The 13672-nt window shown below is 51.2% G+C and overlaps 1 protein-coding gene across 1 annotated transcript; it reads left to right on the top strand.

Annotated features, from left to right (window-relative positions):
• The first annotated feature begins 6694 nt into the window (after window positions 1–6694).
• LOC132227620 (keratin, type II cuticular Hb1) lies at window positions 6695–12089 on the top strand. The gene is made up of 9 exons (XM_059682946.1): window positions 6695–7143; window positions 7865–8073; window positions 8818–8878; window positions 9624–9719; window positions 9932–10096; window positions 10346–10471; window positions 10721–10941; window positions 11166–11197; window positions 11465–12089. The coding sequence occupies exons 1-9, from the start codon at window positions 6775–6777 to the stop codon at window positions 11725–11727; spliced, it is 1542 nt and encodes a 513-aa protein (XP_059538929.1). The 5' UTR covers window positions 6695–6774; the 3' UTR covers window positions 11728–12089.
• The last annotated feature ends 1583 nt before the right edge of the window (window positions 12090–13672 follow it).

The raw sequence follows: 13672 nt of genomic DNA, 5'->3' as shown, positions 1-13672 counted from the left end.
ATTTTACCTAATCCTGAAACCTCCTGATTGGGCAGTAGCCCAGGGATACCATGGGTTCAAGGGTGAGAGATATGACATTGATGACCTGTACACATGTAATGGAATGCCAAAGAGAGCAAGGGAAGTTAAGAATTCACTGCAGCTGGACAGCTGGAAGTTAGAGTTCAGAAAGAACATCCCAGAAGGAGGGCAGGTAGTCATGGTTTCCTCAAGGAGCTTCCATTGTATCTCCCATTTGGGGATGCTTTATATAAAAGAGAACACTCTTTATTCTGGAGTCGTCATCATGCTTATGGAGATAGGGTGAACCAAAAGACCTTCAGATCTGGAACTCAGAACCTCCTCTTTTAGCCTAAATGGATCTTTTTTCAAGGGATGCCTGGGAAGAAAGGGAAAATTAGGTGGTTTTAACGTTAGGACGTTTTTGTCAGTTCATTCTGTTCCTGTGGAGAATGAGGCCGATCCCCCAAGATGGATGATGGATTCAACAAGATAACATCTTGTTGGGGGATTCGATGATTCTGTGATTGATATGTCCCTGCCATACCTGGACCCTGCCTTAATTTTGGAGGGAAGAAGGCACTAAGAGAAGGAAGGAGACATGAATTCTGGAGCTCCTCACCTGACAGCGAAGACAGTCCCCGATTTATGAGAAAGGTCAGAAGTCTGAAGAGGGCTGCTTTTGAGATGTACCATCAGATGCTCAGGAAAGCAAGCTACCAACAGTGCCCATTCTGGGGCAATGTGGAATGCAGCTGGTCTGATGGGAAAGGCAAGAACGTCTCCCTGGAAAGAGTGAGAACAGGCTTCAGTAAAGAGGCAGGCAGGATATGTTTACATGGAGCTATTTCAGAGAGGGGGCAGACAGTAGAGATACCTGAGGGCCCTTGCAGGAATGAATCATGAGGTGCTGTGGTGGTGAAGAGCCAGCTGAGACAGAGACCTAGGAAGTAGGGCCAGTGTCGTCTCTGGGATTCTGTTCCGTGGCTGCAGGCTGGGAGGCAGCCTGTGGTCTCTACATTTGAGGATACCAAAGCATCTGCACACTAGGCCTGTAGGTATCCAAGGGGCCACGCCTTCTATAACCTTGCAGCTCATACTCTCTGTTCACAGAAAGAAGGTTCATGCCAGGTTCCAGGGAGAGAAAATGAGGGGTGCAGGAGTGGGTGTGTACACAGCACCTGAGCTGCTAATGAGAGAATTGACCTCAGGCCAACCACCAGGAAGGGCGGTTGGGTTAGTGAGTTAAGGAGAGGCTCAAGTCAGAGCCCTGCCTCCTCAGCCAAGACAGCTGGGACAGTGGCCAATTATACGTGAGAGAACAGGGGACCAAAGGCCCCCATGGGGATGCTGGAGGAAGTGAAGCTTGACTCAGGAGTTCTGCCTTTGGTGAGGTCTGTCCCATTAACCAGGCTAAGCCCCTGAACATTCCCCAGCCCATGTCCCTGCCTTGTGAAGATTCGATGTTATAAAGCTGGAGCTGAGGTTGCCCACCTCTTTAGGTACACCTACACCTTGCCCTCAGTGCCGTGCCCTTCCCCCATCAACCTCCTCTTCCTCTGCTCTTCCAAACTTGGAATGTCCCCTCTCTGTTTCTCCTGGGTTTTTCCCCATTGTACCTGCACTGTCCTCCACTTCCCTCTTCTTCCCTCTCTCTACCCAAATCTCCCCTCCCTACCATCCTCCTCGTCCCCCAGCCAGTCTTTGTTCTTCGTTCTAGTGGCCCTGCAGAGTAAAGTTAAAACCAGGCATCTCATCTCTTTTTTTCCTATAAATCTACTGCTTTCCTTCCCCAACACTACCACACTACCCTAAGGCCTTCAGGATTCTTGCCCTCATTGACTGGTTTTCCTTACCACTCTCATCATCACTCAGGTTAAGGCTTTGCTTCATCCCTCCTTCAAGCCCCAGCCAGGAACGTCTCCCCACCCCACCCCCTACACCAGGAGTGACCGCCCTCTGGTCTGCTTCATCTGGTCCCCAGCCCATCTTACCAGAAAGCTTTATACAATTAACCACCAAGCTTTGGTGGCTCCATTACTCAGCTCTTAACATGCAGCTGGTATTCATTTCATTCATTCAACAAATATTTATTGAGCACCTACTATGTGTCAAGCTCTTGAAATAATATCCATGAACCAAATATTTGTACCCCTTGGTGTGCTGCAGGGTTTGCATTTTTGTTCATGATCTGGGTATGTATCCAGCTTTTGTCTTAAAAGTGGAAACTCTCCAGGAACAAAGATGAGCACTCCTCCATCCTCTGGTCCTAAACCCTGAGAACACTCTGAAAGGCCCAGAAGAGGGCACTGGAGGAAGGGGATTACTGGGTGTGTGTGTTAATGTGTTATATATAAACACCACCTACTGTGTGATACTTTTAATAAAGGCGGACGGTGGGTAGGTGGGAGCGCAATGAGATAAACTCATCCTTTCATTGGGATCAAACACACCAGGCTCTGAGTGCCAGCTCTGCCACTAACCACACTGCTTGAACCAGTCTCTTAACCTCACTAGGCCTCAGTGCACTTCACTGTAAAACTAGAATAATAACTCCTGCCTCGGAGGATTATTGTGAAAATTGTGCTCTCACTGTAGTATCTAGTATGAAGCAAGATGAACAACAAGAGATGTTATTATCTTTTGGGTTTGAAAGGATATTCATAAAATAGTTTCTATAGCAAGTATATACTACTTGCATAGTTTTAAAAAATACCCAATGCTCTAGAAAGACTCTTGCACAATCATGCTTGAAGGCATGAGAAAGAATGTCCATGGCAGCTCTGTTCATAAGACAAGCTCTGGCAACAACCATGAGGCCATCAGGGTAGAAAGATGCGTAAACTGAGTACAATCCATGGGGGAATGAACAGTATGAAGCTACAGGAAGCAACATCGAACAAAAAAAAAAAGAAACAGACACAAAAGAATATACACAATATGATCCCATTTATATGATGTTTAAAAACTGGAAAAGTAAGTAATATAAGGTTTAGCACTAAAATTGTAAAGAAACACAAAGGAATGATTTGACACAAAATCCCACAGAGGAACCATCCCCGGGCCAGGAAGGAAGGGGGTACAGTGAGGCTCATAGGGAGCTCCGCAGTTACATGTCTGTTCTCATTCTCCCAATAATGCTAAGCACGCCATCTATAGATTCGTGTGTGTGTGTGTGTGTGTGTGTGTGTGTGTGTGTGTGTGTGACATATTTCACAATAAAAACCATTTTAACTTTCATAAAGCTCACATTGCCAGAGCCAAGGCCATAGAATGGTTTTGCCAACCCTCCCCCCCCCACCCCACCCCCACCCCAATAAAACTTTTTCACTCAAAGAAAACATACAGGTTAAATGTCCTTTTAGGTCCTCAAAAATTAGCCACAACTAGTAATGCCCAAAGTTTCATGAAATGGTGTCACATTTGAATTTTTTTCTATCTGGTTTCAAATTGTTTCTTGCTTTTTTAAAATTGCTTGGCAAGGGCCAGCCCTTAGTAATTAGTCCGTGTTTATGCATGTCGCTTTTATGAGGAGTTATACTGGTAGAAAAGGTAAAGTGAGTGCCGTGCACTTTGACTCACTGTGCTTCTCCTCAGGACACCCGGCCAGCCGGCTTGCTGGGAGCACCACTGCTCAACTGTGGGCAGTGCCCAGGATTGCGGATAAAGGGCCTCAAAAGTGCTGGCCAGCTCCCCAAACACATAAAGTGACAGCAGGTGCCACACCCTCCTCTGGGATGACCAGATGGCCGACACAGTCTGTGACCCCGTGGCAGTCCTGTCACAAGATCCCACTCCTGAATGTTTTGCATGGAGCCCTGCGCCTGACAAACCCTATTCTCTTCTTTTCTCCTTCTTGCTTCTCTTTTTCCCATTAACCGCCCCACCCCCTCTTCCTTTCCCTTAAGCTACTTTGCCTACCTTTGCCCCAAAGGCACAGCAGCTAGGGAGCTGCCAGCCAAGTCATTTCGCTTCTCTTTTCTTCCCTTCTACTTATGCAAATCTCTGTACTTTATGAGTTAATTTTTCTAGACCTGCTCTATTGGAGTGGGGTGCTTCTTGGATAAGTACAATACACTTCAATCTATCGAGGTTACTTACAATACACCGTAAGTACTAGTAGACGAATAATTAGAACGGCCACTTTCCATCCCCTCCCTTCAATTATCAGGCATAGGATCCTGCAGGTCCAGCCCATAGGCCCCAGCCTCACATTGCCCTTGTGCCACACTTACACTCCATTGTCCCCTCCAGTTTGTTTGTTTGTTGTTGTTGATCCTCACCCAAGGATATTTTTCCATTGATTCTTAGAGAGAGTGTAAGAGAGAGGGAGAGACAGAAATATTAATGTGAGAGAAACACATTGATTGGTTGCCTCTTACACAAGCCCTGACCATGGCCTGGATGAGGGAAGAGCCTGAAACTGAGATAGATGCCCTTGACCAGAACCAAACCCAGAACCCTTCAGTCCACAGGCTGATGCTCTATCCACTGAGCCACCCAGCTAAGGCATCTCCTCCTGTTTTTAACCATCCCAATCCCCTCTGACTGCCCATTATCCTTAGACTTACTTTCCAACCCTAAATCCATAGATATCCCCTCCTAAACAACTCTCTCTACTCTTGATTTTCCAGGGATAAGGCAATCCAGGGGTTGTCATAGCTTGTAGGTGAGAAGGCATAGTATCTCCTGAGCTTCACTACTTACAAGGCAAAAACTGGGCAAGTTGTTTAGCCTCTCTCAGCCTCAATTTTCTCATCTGTAAAATGGGGATAATGGTGCATACCTCATATGACTGTGAGAATTAGACATCATTTATAGCATCCTATATAATAAAGAGGTAATATGCAAATTAACCCTCACACCCTCACAAAGACGGCTGCCTATGACTAGGCCAGCAGGGGGGTTAGTGAGGGACAACCAAACGACTGAACAAGCAGGGACAATCAAAAGGTTGAACAGCAGGCTGCATGGGGTGACCAGGCCGGCTAGGGGGCCGTGAGGGGCAACCAGGCTGGCAGGGGGGACAGTTGGGGGTGACCAGGACAGCAGGGGGGCCAGTTGAAGCAACCAGGCTGGCAGTGGGGGGGTGCAGTTAGGGTGACCAGGATAGCAGGGGGGGCCATGCAGTTGGGGTGACCAGGCTAGCTGAGTGGGGGGGCATGCAGTTGGGGTGATCAGGCTGGCGGAGTCGGGGGGCGTGCAGTTAGGGCAACCAGGCCGGCAGGGGGAGCAGTAAGGGATGACTAGGCCAGTGGGGGGGGCAGTTAGGGGTGACCAGGCTGGCAGGCAGGTGAGCAATTAGGAGCCAGCAGTCCAAGATTGTGAGAGGGATGTCCAACTGCCAGCAGTAAGACATCCCCCGAGGTGTCCCGGATTGGAGAGGGTGCAGGCTGGGCTAAGGTGACCCCCCCCACACACACCCCGTGCACAAATTTTGTGCACCAGGCCTCTAGTGTAATAATAATAGATGACTAATTTTTAAAATCCTCTTATCAAAATGTTTCCTTATAGATTACTTTCTAATTGTAAAGGGGGAAATGCATTCAAGTGATCTAATTTAACATCATGAATAACAGAACAACCTGACACTTTGTGCTTCATATGAAGTATTCTGCCTAAAAATGTTTCAATTAAGCCCAATCAAGCCTCTAGACCAGTGCTATCCAATAGATGCTGGTGTGATGGTGGTAATGTTTTATATCTGTACTGTCCAATAAGGTAGCCACTAGTCCTGTGTGACATGTGGCTAGTACAACTGAGAAACTCAATTTTGAATTTAATTTAATGTCAACTAATTTAAATAGCTACATGTGCCCATTGGCTACCATACCGAACAGCCAAGCTCTAGAGTTAACTTCCAGTTGATAGACATACGTTAAAAGACATAAAATCTATTTTTAAAAATTTGGGAGACAACTGGGAAAATTGAATGTGGAATGGATAGTTAATTATTTTTTGAATTATTGCTCATTTGCTTGCCATGTAACTGTCAAATACTTGGACCAATGTGAAAAGAAATATGGCCCAAAGCTAACATCTGTCTAATCTTGGAATCTAGGTGAAACATCGCAGGATGTTTGTTATATATTCTCTCAACATTTCTATATGTTTGTAAATTTGAATAATAAAAGCTGAAGAAGACATCATACAAATATCTAATAATGCAGTAGCTGCTGCCGTGGTGAGAAAAAATCAGATGTTTTCAGTAGCCCACTGGACGACCTAGGGAGGGGACATCCACATTCGTGTTTCAGTGGCACCTTGCCTACTCCTGGAATGGAACCTTACATCTCAACCTTTCCTGGGCCTCCTCCCCACTCACTCTCCTACACACACAGGCCCCTCTCCTTGCTTCTCCCAGCATCTATTCTCCCTTCTCTTCCCCTTCTCCTGGGCTGTTCCTCCATCCTTCCCCTCCCCGGCCCTGCCCTGCCCTTCTCTCCCCAATACACTCAGATGAGTGCATGCCCTGCTGGCCAGGCACTTTGAAGATGAAACATGCTGAGTCTCCCTAAGGCCCAGAGATTGGCATCTTTTATGCAGAAGAGGGTGCGGGCCACTCCACCATTAAAACACATTCTAGAGAGGGGTTGAACCCAGCTAACCGCCCAAGCCCATAAAGCATAAATTGCCCCAACTCCATCTGCATAGCCAAGCCCCTTCCCATCGGACCATAAATAGGACCGGGGCACCTGGAGGAGCACATTGGAGTTTCCACCAAGACTCCAGACCTCACATCTTCTACTCCACAGCCCAACCTCCAGAAGCACCATGACGTGCGGATCAGGATTCTGCGGCCAGGCCTTCAGCTGCGCCTCCGCCTGCGGGCCCCGGCCCGGCCGCTGCTGCATCACCGCCGCCCCCTACCGCGGGGTCTCCTGCTACCGCGGCCTCACAGGGGGCTTTGGCAGCCAGAGCGTCTGCGGCGCCTTCCGCTCTGGCTCCTGTGGACGCAGCTTCGGATACCGCTCAGGCGGCGTGTGCGGGCCCAGCCCGCCCTGCATCACCACCGTGTCCGTCAATGAGAGCCTCCTCACGCCCCTCAACCTGGAGATCGACCCCAACGCGCAGTGCGTGAAGCATGAGGAGAAGGAGCAGATCAAGTGTCTCAACAGCAGGTTCGCTGCCTTCATCGACAAGGTGGGTGTCCCTGACCAGCCCTTCCCTGAACCCGCTGTTGCTGGGCTGGGCGCTGAAGAGGAGTCAGGGGCAGGAGGGATGTGGTCCAGGTGAGCTCCCAGTCTGACGGAATAAATGGACACACATCCAGGGCACAGACAGACACAAAGAGATGGAGAGATGCATCTAGGGGAGGCAGAGACTCCTGGTTTGATAGCACTGTTATTACATATATACAACCCCTGTCCACATGCAGGGAAACCACAGAGAGACAGAACAAGGCTTGAAACTGTATCCGAGGAAGGAAGCCCTACATGCACACAAGACACAAGAAATGCACATAAGAAATAAGAGCTGGGCCACAGGGACCTCCTTTTGAAAGGTGTCCTTGATCACACCTTTCCTGAAACCTCCTCATACTCACGATTCAGGCTAGCCATGGAGAGGGGACTCAAGAGCAAAACAACCTCCACTCAGCTCCTGAACATGCCACCTACACTCATCAGATCTGAAAACTATTCTCCTGAGAGCAGGAACTGACCTTTCCCATACCCTAGGTCCCATCCCTAAAATGGAAAATCCAGATATGAATAATAGAAAACAGAAGTTGCCTTGTCTCTCAATGTTCAACTCTATCTAAGATCTGCTGAGCTCCAGCTTTGTGAGTTTACATAAAGCATCCCCCAAATTGGTTTGGGGGCATCAAGAGCCATCTCACAGCTCCTCCCACCCCAAATGGCAGGTGCGCTTCCTGGAGCAGCAGAACAAGCTGCTGGAGACCAAGTGGCAGTACTACCAGAACCGCAAGTGCTGCGAGAGCAACCTGGAGCCGCTGTTTGAGGGCTACATCGAGACGCTGAGGCGCGAGGCCGAGTGTGTGGAGGCTGACAGCGGGAGGCTGGCCTCAGAGCTCAACCACGTGCAGGAGGTGATGGAGGGCTACAAGAAGAAGTGAGTGTGGCTGGCTTTGACGTGGGACACAGGGAAGGACTTAGGTTAAAGACCATTGGATTAGGCATGAGAAGAATTTCCAACAGGGTGAGCAGCCATGCAGGCCAGGGTGGCAGGATGTAGTAGGATCTTTTCACCTGTGCAGTTGTTGCCCAGACGCCTGCCTGAGAGTAGGGCTGTGACTCCCCCAGGACATCTCTCCCCTGCGTTACCCTTCTTTTCTTGGAGTCTGACTACCCAGCAGCTGTTGCCTGTGCTCTGTGGGGAGAAGGCTTCTGGCATCTTCCAGGCCTTCTCCTCCTGACCTCCCACCTATAGCACATGGCCCATGGATATGATATGAGCCCTACATGTCCTGGGGCCCTGGGTGTCCCACAGCTCAGGGCTCTGAGTGCTGATGGCTTCTGGAACTCACAGACCCCACACCTGGGCAAGGATGCACACTCAGTGAGGGGTGGCTGGGCTGCTGTGCCCCAGAGGGGATGCTGGCCATGCCCAGCATGGGGCTGGTGCTGAGGCCTTATTTGCCCCAGAGCAGCTATGAGGTCCCAGAAGATTAGCCCCAGGGACCCCTCAATTCAAGGCAGCGATACCCTAAATCCAATCAAAAGGATATAACAGGGCTGCCAGGGTCCAGCTGTGGTGGGAGGTTCCTAGCATTGGCCCCTGCCCTGGTATGAAGTGGGAGGGGTTCATGGGAGAGCTGCCCTTCTGTGACCTCCCTCTCTGCCTCTTCTGCCTCAGGTATGAGGAGGAAGTTTCTCTGAGAGCAACAGCTGAGAATGAGTTTGTGGCTCTGAAGAAGGTGAGTCATGTGATACTGGGGAGCAATGCCATGAGGGACCCTAGAATGACAGACTCTTCCTGGGGAGACCCTGAGGGTCTCAAGCTCAGTGTGGGGTGCAGTGACCTTGTCAAATCACATGGGAACTCTCAGAGATCAGGTCATGGAAGGAACATCCAGAGCTTTGACAAAGGTCAATACCCTTGGAATATCTATTGTGTCCTGGGGCACGGGGATGGCCAGGTTGACCTCTGGATGTCCTGCTCGGCTTCAGGGGTGTGGTCTGTGGCTTGGGTCCCATAAGCCTGGCATCTTCAGTCTCTGTTGAGGGACAATGTTCTGTCTAGAGCTGTGTGATGTCTGAATAAAAGGAGGGGGGGGATGGAACAGAACCTGGAGTGGCCAGGTAGAGTCTGGGAGGAGTGCTGGGTGACAGGGAGGGGCCTAGATGTCTGAGTGGGGAGGCAGTCTGGGCAGGCGTCCTGGAACAGGGTGAGTAAAAAAGGAGAAATGTGAAGGTAAACTACATCAAGTGAGAGGGGGAAAGGCTGGTGGCCCATCTCCATGACACAAAGGGTTTTGTTCTCAGAAGGGGAGGGGGTTGTGAGGCCCATCCCAGGAAGTTGAGAAGGTATGGAGATGGGATGGGAATGGGAACCCTGGGAGTCCTTCCCCCTCCACCTGGCCTCGGTGAATGGATGAGAAGAGGGCATTAGGGTAACAATCACCAGGGGTCCTCTGAGCTCAAAACTGACAACCTTTCCAGGATGTGGACTGCGCCTACCTCCGCAAGTCAGATCTGGAGGCCAACGCAGAGGCCCTGACCGAGGAGATTGACTTCCTGCGGCGACTGTATGAGGAGGTGAGGGCTTGTGGTCCAGGCAAGAAACTGGCAGCTAGCCTGGAGGAGAGAGCTTTGGCCTGGAACCTAAGGTGGACAGGGATTCGGGCATCAGTCTGCCATCCATGAGGAGGTGGGGGTTGGAGACCCGGGAGGGCTGAGAAGATTGGGTGGAGGCTTTGGTGGTGGAGTCGGTGGCATAAACAAGATCCTTCCTCCTCCCATACCCACAGGAGATCCGTGTCCTCCACGCCCACATCTCAGACACCTCAGTCGTTGTCAAGATGGACAACAGCCGGGACCTGAACATGGACTGCGTCATTGCCGAGATCAAGGCTCAGTATGACGACATCGCCAGCCGCAGCCGGGCCGAGGCCGAGTCCTGGTACCGCAGCAAGGTGAGTGGCACAGGACACCTGCCTCCTAGACATGGCAGTGGGAGGGATGTGAGGTATGTATTAGAAAAGGCTGCTTTTGTATGCAAATTCTGATCCTAAAGATGATAACAGAGGCCAGACAGCTCTCAGGCTGAGGGGCCAGGGCTGCCCTGGGTGGTTGCTCAGGCTGAGCACTGTACAACCTGCACTGTCATCCGTGGTGACCTGAACGGGTGGCAGGTCCCATCCTGAGTCTCTGCTTCCCCCCAGTGCGAGGAGATGAAGGCCACAGTGATCCGTCACGGGGAGACCCTGCGCCGCACCAAGGAGGAGATCAACGAGCTGAACCGCATGATCCAGAGGCTGACCGCCGAGGTCGAGAACGCCAAGTGCCAGGTACGGGGCATCTGAGAGGCTGAGGGCCTGGCCTGGCTTCCACAGGCCATGTGGACTTCAACATTCATTCTCCAGCCCATTTGCATGAGTAGAGTCATGGGTGTGGTTACTCAGTGAGACCCAGGTCATGAGGGTGAGGGGCCTATTTTGGGAGTGTGGCCAGCTGGGTGTGAGTGACTGGCCACATCCAGGAAATGGACAGAGAGACCTGAGAACCATAACCTGCCTTGTCCTCTTCCGGGTCCCCAGAACACCAAGCTGGAGACTGCAGTGAAGCAATCGGAGCAGCAGGGTGAGACAGCCATCAGTGATGCCCGCTGCAAGCTGGCCGAGCTGGAGGCCGCCCTGCAGAAGGCCAAGCAGGACATGGCCTGCCTGCTCAAGGAGTACCAGGAGGTGATGAATTCTAAGCTGGGCCTGGACATCGAGATCGCCACCTACAGGCGCCTGCTGGAGGGCGAGGAGCAGAGGTGAGACCCTAGCTGGCCAAGCTGCCATTTCTGCCCCATTAAGGGCCAAGAGTCTGGGATAAACCTGTCATCACTTTGGGGTAGTGGTCAATTTGGGAGGGCTCTTTCCTCAGACCTCTGCTTCTCCCCTCTTGACTTGCGGACCCAACCCCCAAAATCTGTGGAGCTCTGTCTGCCATTCTGGCCAAGTTACTAATACTGCTCTTTTTTTTCTTTCCTCTCAGGCTGTGTGAAGGCGTTGGGGCCGTGAATGTTTGTAAGTAACATGGGCCCTGTGTGGGTAGATTTACTCTCTTGCTGTAAAGGATGGAAGAGTCTGGAAGGAGGGGTTTCACTGGGACCTAAATATAAAAGGACTGGCATTCCAACAGAAGGGGTTTGGGGTCAGACAGCAGGAAAGACCACAGCTGTGGGACTGGGTGGACCTGGAGTTGTCAAGTAGAGATACTGAACTTGGGGAGGGGCATCCTTGGGATGGGATAACTCGCCATCAGAATTTTGACTCACGCTTTGGGGTTCGCAGGTGTCAGCAGCTCCCGGGGTGGAGTCGTCTGTGGGGACCTCTGTGTGTCAGGCTCTAGGCCGGTGACAGGCAGCGCCTGCAACGCCCCCTGCAGTGGGAACCTGGCGGTGAGCACCGGAATGTGCGCTCCCTGCGCCCCCTGCGCCCCCTGCGGCCCCTGCAATTCCATCACATCTTGTGGACTGGGCACTGGAGGAGTGGGCTCCTGTGGCATCAGTTCCTGCGGCGTAGGCTCCTGTGTCAGCAGCTGCCGCAAGTGTTAGGTGTCCCAGCTCAAGCCCCGACCAGCATCTCTCCCTCCCAGCAGGGCCTGGTCCAGCCCTGGGGGGAGCAAGAACTGGGTTATTTCTCCTGCACTTGGAAAGGTCCATCCTGCTCCTAGACTCCTCTGTGTATCTGTGATCACCTCTTCCTATGCTCTGCCCCCACCCACCCACCCCACGCTGGGAAAGGCTACCCCAGAAAGAAGTCCCCTTGGTGCCCACAGGAAGGGGGCTCCAGGACAGGAAGGACCAGAACCAGGACCCTACCCTGGGCTGCCATGGGGCCAGTGGCCAGGGTCCCCCAGCCTCTCCCCTTCCTCCTCTGTTCCTCTTTGTCTTAATCTGTGTTTCCAATAAATCAATGTAGCCAACCCTGGGCCTTGTGTTCACCTCTGTTATCCTCGAGGGTTGGGGTTTGGGAGGATCCCGATAGTCCCATGGAGCAGAAAAGGCCTAGTCTGGGGTCTCCAATACAATCTTCTGTCCCTGGGCTCACAGCAGTCTGAGATTTAGCCAAGGGTTGAGCTGGGCCCATGCACAGTGCAGTTTTATTCACACGACCTTGTAGATTTCATCCACACCACCTTTTATGATGCATCTTGCAGATGAAGCAGCCAGAGCTCAGAGACGCTCAGTAATTGGGCCCCCTGCTGAGGTCAATGGTACAGCTGGGGTTTGAACCCGTGTGCATCTCTGGAGCTCATTTCACCAAACCACAGAAAACATCCCTGTGCACCCCTGTGAGCTGATTCTCCAGTCACTCGAAGCGTAAGGAAAATCACTGTTGTTGTGGTGGGGAAGACTCGGGGCTGAGTAATTTATTAGAATTCTTTAAGGATAAGTACATAATTGAAACTCTCAGAAAGCCTTTGATATGGCGACTTTTTAAAAAATGGAGTCCCTTGAGGTTTGGAGACCTGCCATTGCTGGTACATTACCTCACAAACAGCACCTAACACGAAGATGATGTGGCAGAGAGGCGAGCACACAAACTCTGGGGCCAGACGGCCTGGGCTCTGTTCCTTCCTCACTGAGTGACCTTGGACAATTTACGTACCCTCCCTGTGCCTCAGTGTCCACATCTCTAGTGAGAGTGATAAAAAGAGCACCCACCTCAGTGCTGAAGGGAGGACTGAGGAACTTCATATATAGCACTTCGTGCCTGGCACAAATTTATGACGATGTATGTTTATCTTTAGTATTATTTGCTTTGCCTCTGTTTACACTTGTATCTGTGATTAGAGATTGAAGTACAGTGAGAATTATTCATGTCTTCCAAAGTCATTGAGCTCCTTCTTCAGGGAAACGTCCCCCCTCCACGCCCCCGCTCTGACACTGATGAGGATCTTGCGAGAGGTGGTGCGAGTTGGGAGATGGCTCTTTGACTTCACTATGGGCCAAGGCGAGCCCTGAACATGCATCTATACAGCAGAGCGGATCTACATTTCCAGGCCCAGGCCCAGACAACTATAGCAGAGATGTTAACCCCCACCCCTAGTGCTCAGGGCAACAGGAATAATTATGAATATGTATTGATAGACCAGGAGCCAAAGGCTCTTTAAGGGACTGTATCAATCCCAGGTAATTCCGAGCAGGGCAGAGCCCTGGGAGAGCTCCAGAGCGTGCGATTGTTCTAACCAGCCCTCTGAGCTGTAACACCTGTCAGGAGTCCAGACCTAAGGCTCAAAGAGAGACACTAATACAGCTAAGCTGCACCCAACATATTTGAGTGCAATTAAGTGTGAGACAGGCATCAGCAGCCAACAGTTGGGCTGACACCTTGAGGTCCCCAAAGCGATGACTGCGCTGGTGACAACCCTCCTCCCTTCAGAAGTCATCCCAACTCATAAAACTCAAAAATGGGAAGATGAATGACTCCCCATAAATGCACCAGGTAGTTCTCCCCCACCCCAGGCTGGAATGTGGCCCACGGCCAGGGGAGCCA

Source organism: Myotis daubentonii, chromosome 2 (assembly GCF_963259705.1).
Source record: "Myotis daubentonii chromosome 2, mMyoDau2.1, whole genome shotgun sequence".
NCBI lineage: Eukaryota > Metazoa > Chordata > Mammalia > Chiroptera > Vespertilionidae > Myotis > Myotis daubentonii.
The sequence above is the reverse complement of the archived record's forward strand: the minus strand, read 5'-3'. Positions and strand labels throughout refer to the sequence as shown.

What these genes read in the sequence shown, in the direction of transcription:
- LOC132227620 (XM_059682946.1), top strand. Translation starts at nt 6,775, where the DNA reads ATGACGTGCGGATCAGGATTCTGCGGCCAGGCCTTCAGCTGCGCCTCC. An exon ending in AGTTTGTGGCTCTGAAGAAG is followed by an intron (nt 8,879 to 9,623) that starts GTGAGTCATGTG and finishes CAACCTTTCCAG; the next exon opens with GATGTGGACTGCGCCTACCT. An exon ending in TGCGGCGACTGTATGAGGAG is followed by an intron (nt 9,720 to 9,931) that starts GTGAGGGCTTGT and finishes CCATACCCACAG; the next exon opens with GAGATCCGTGTCCTCCACGC.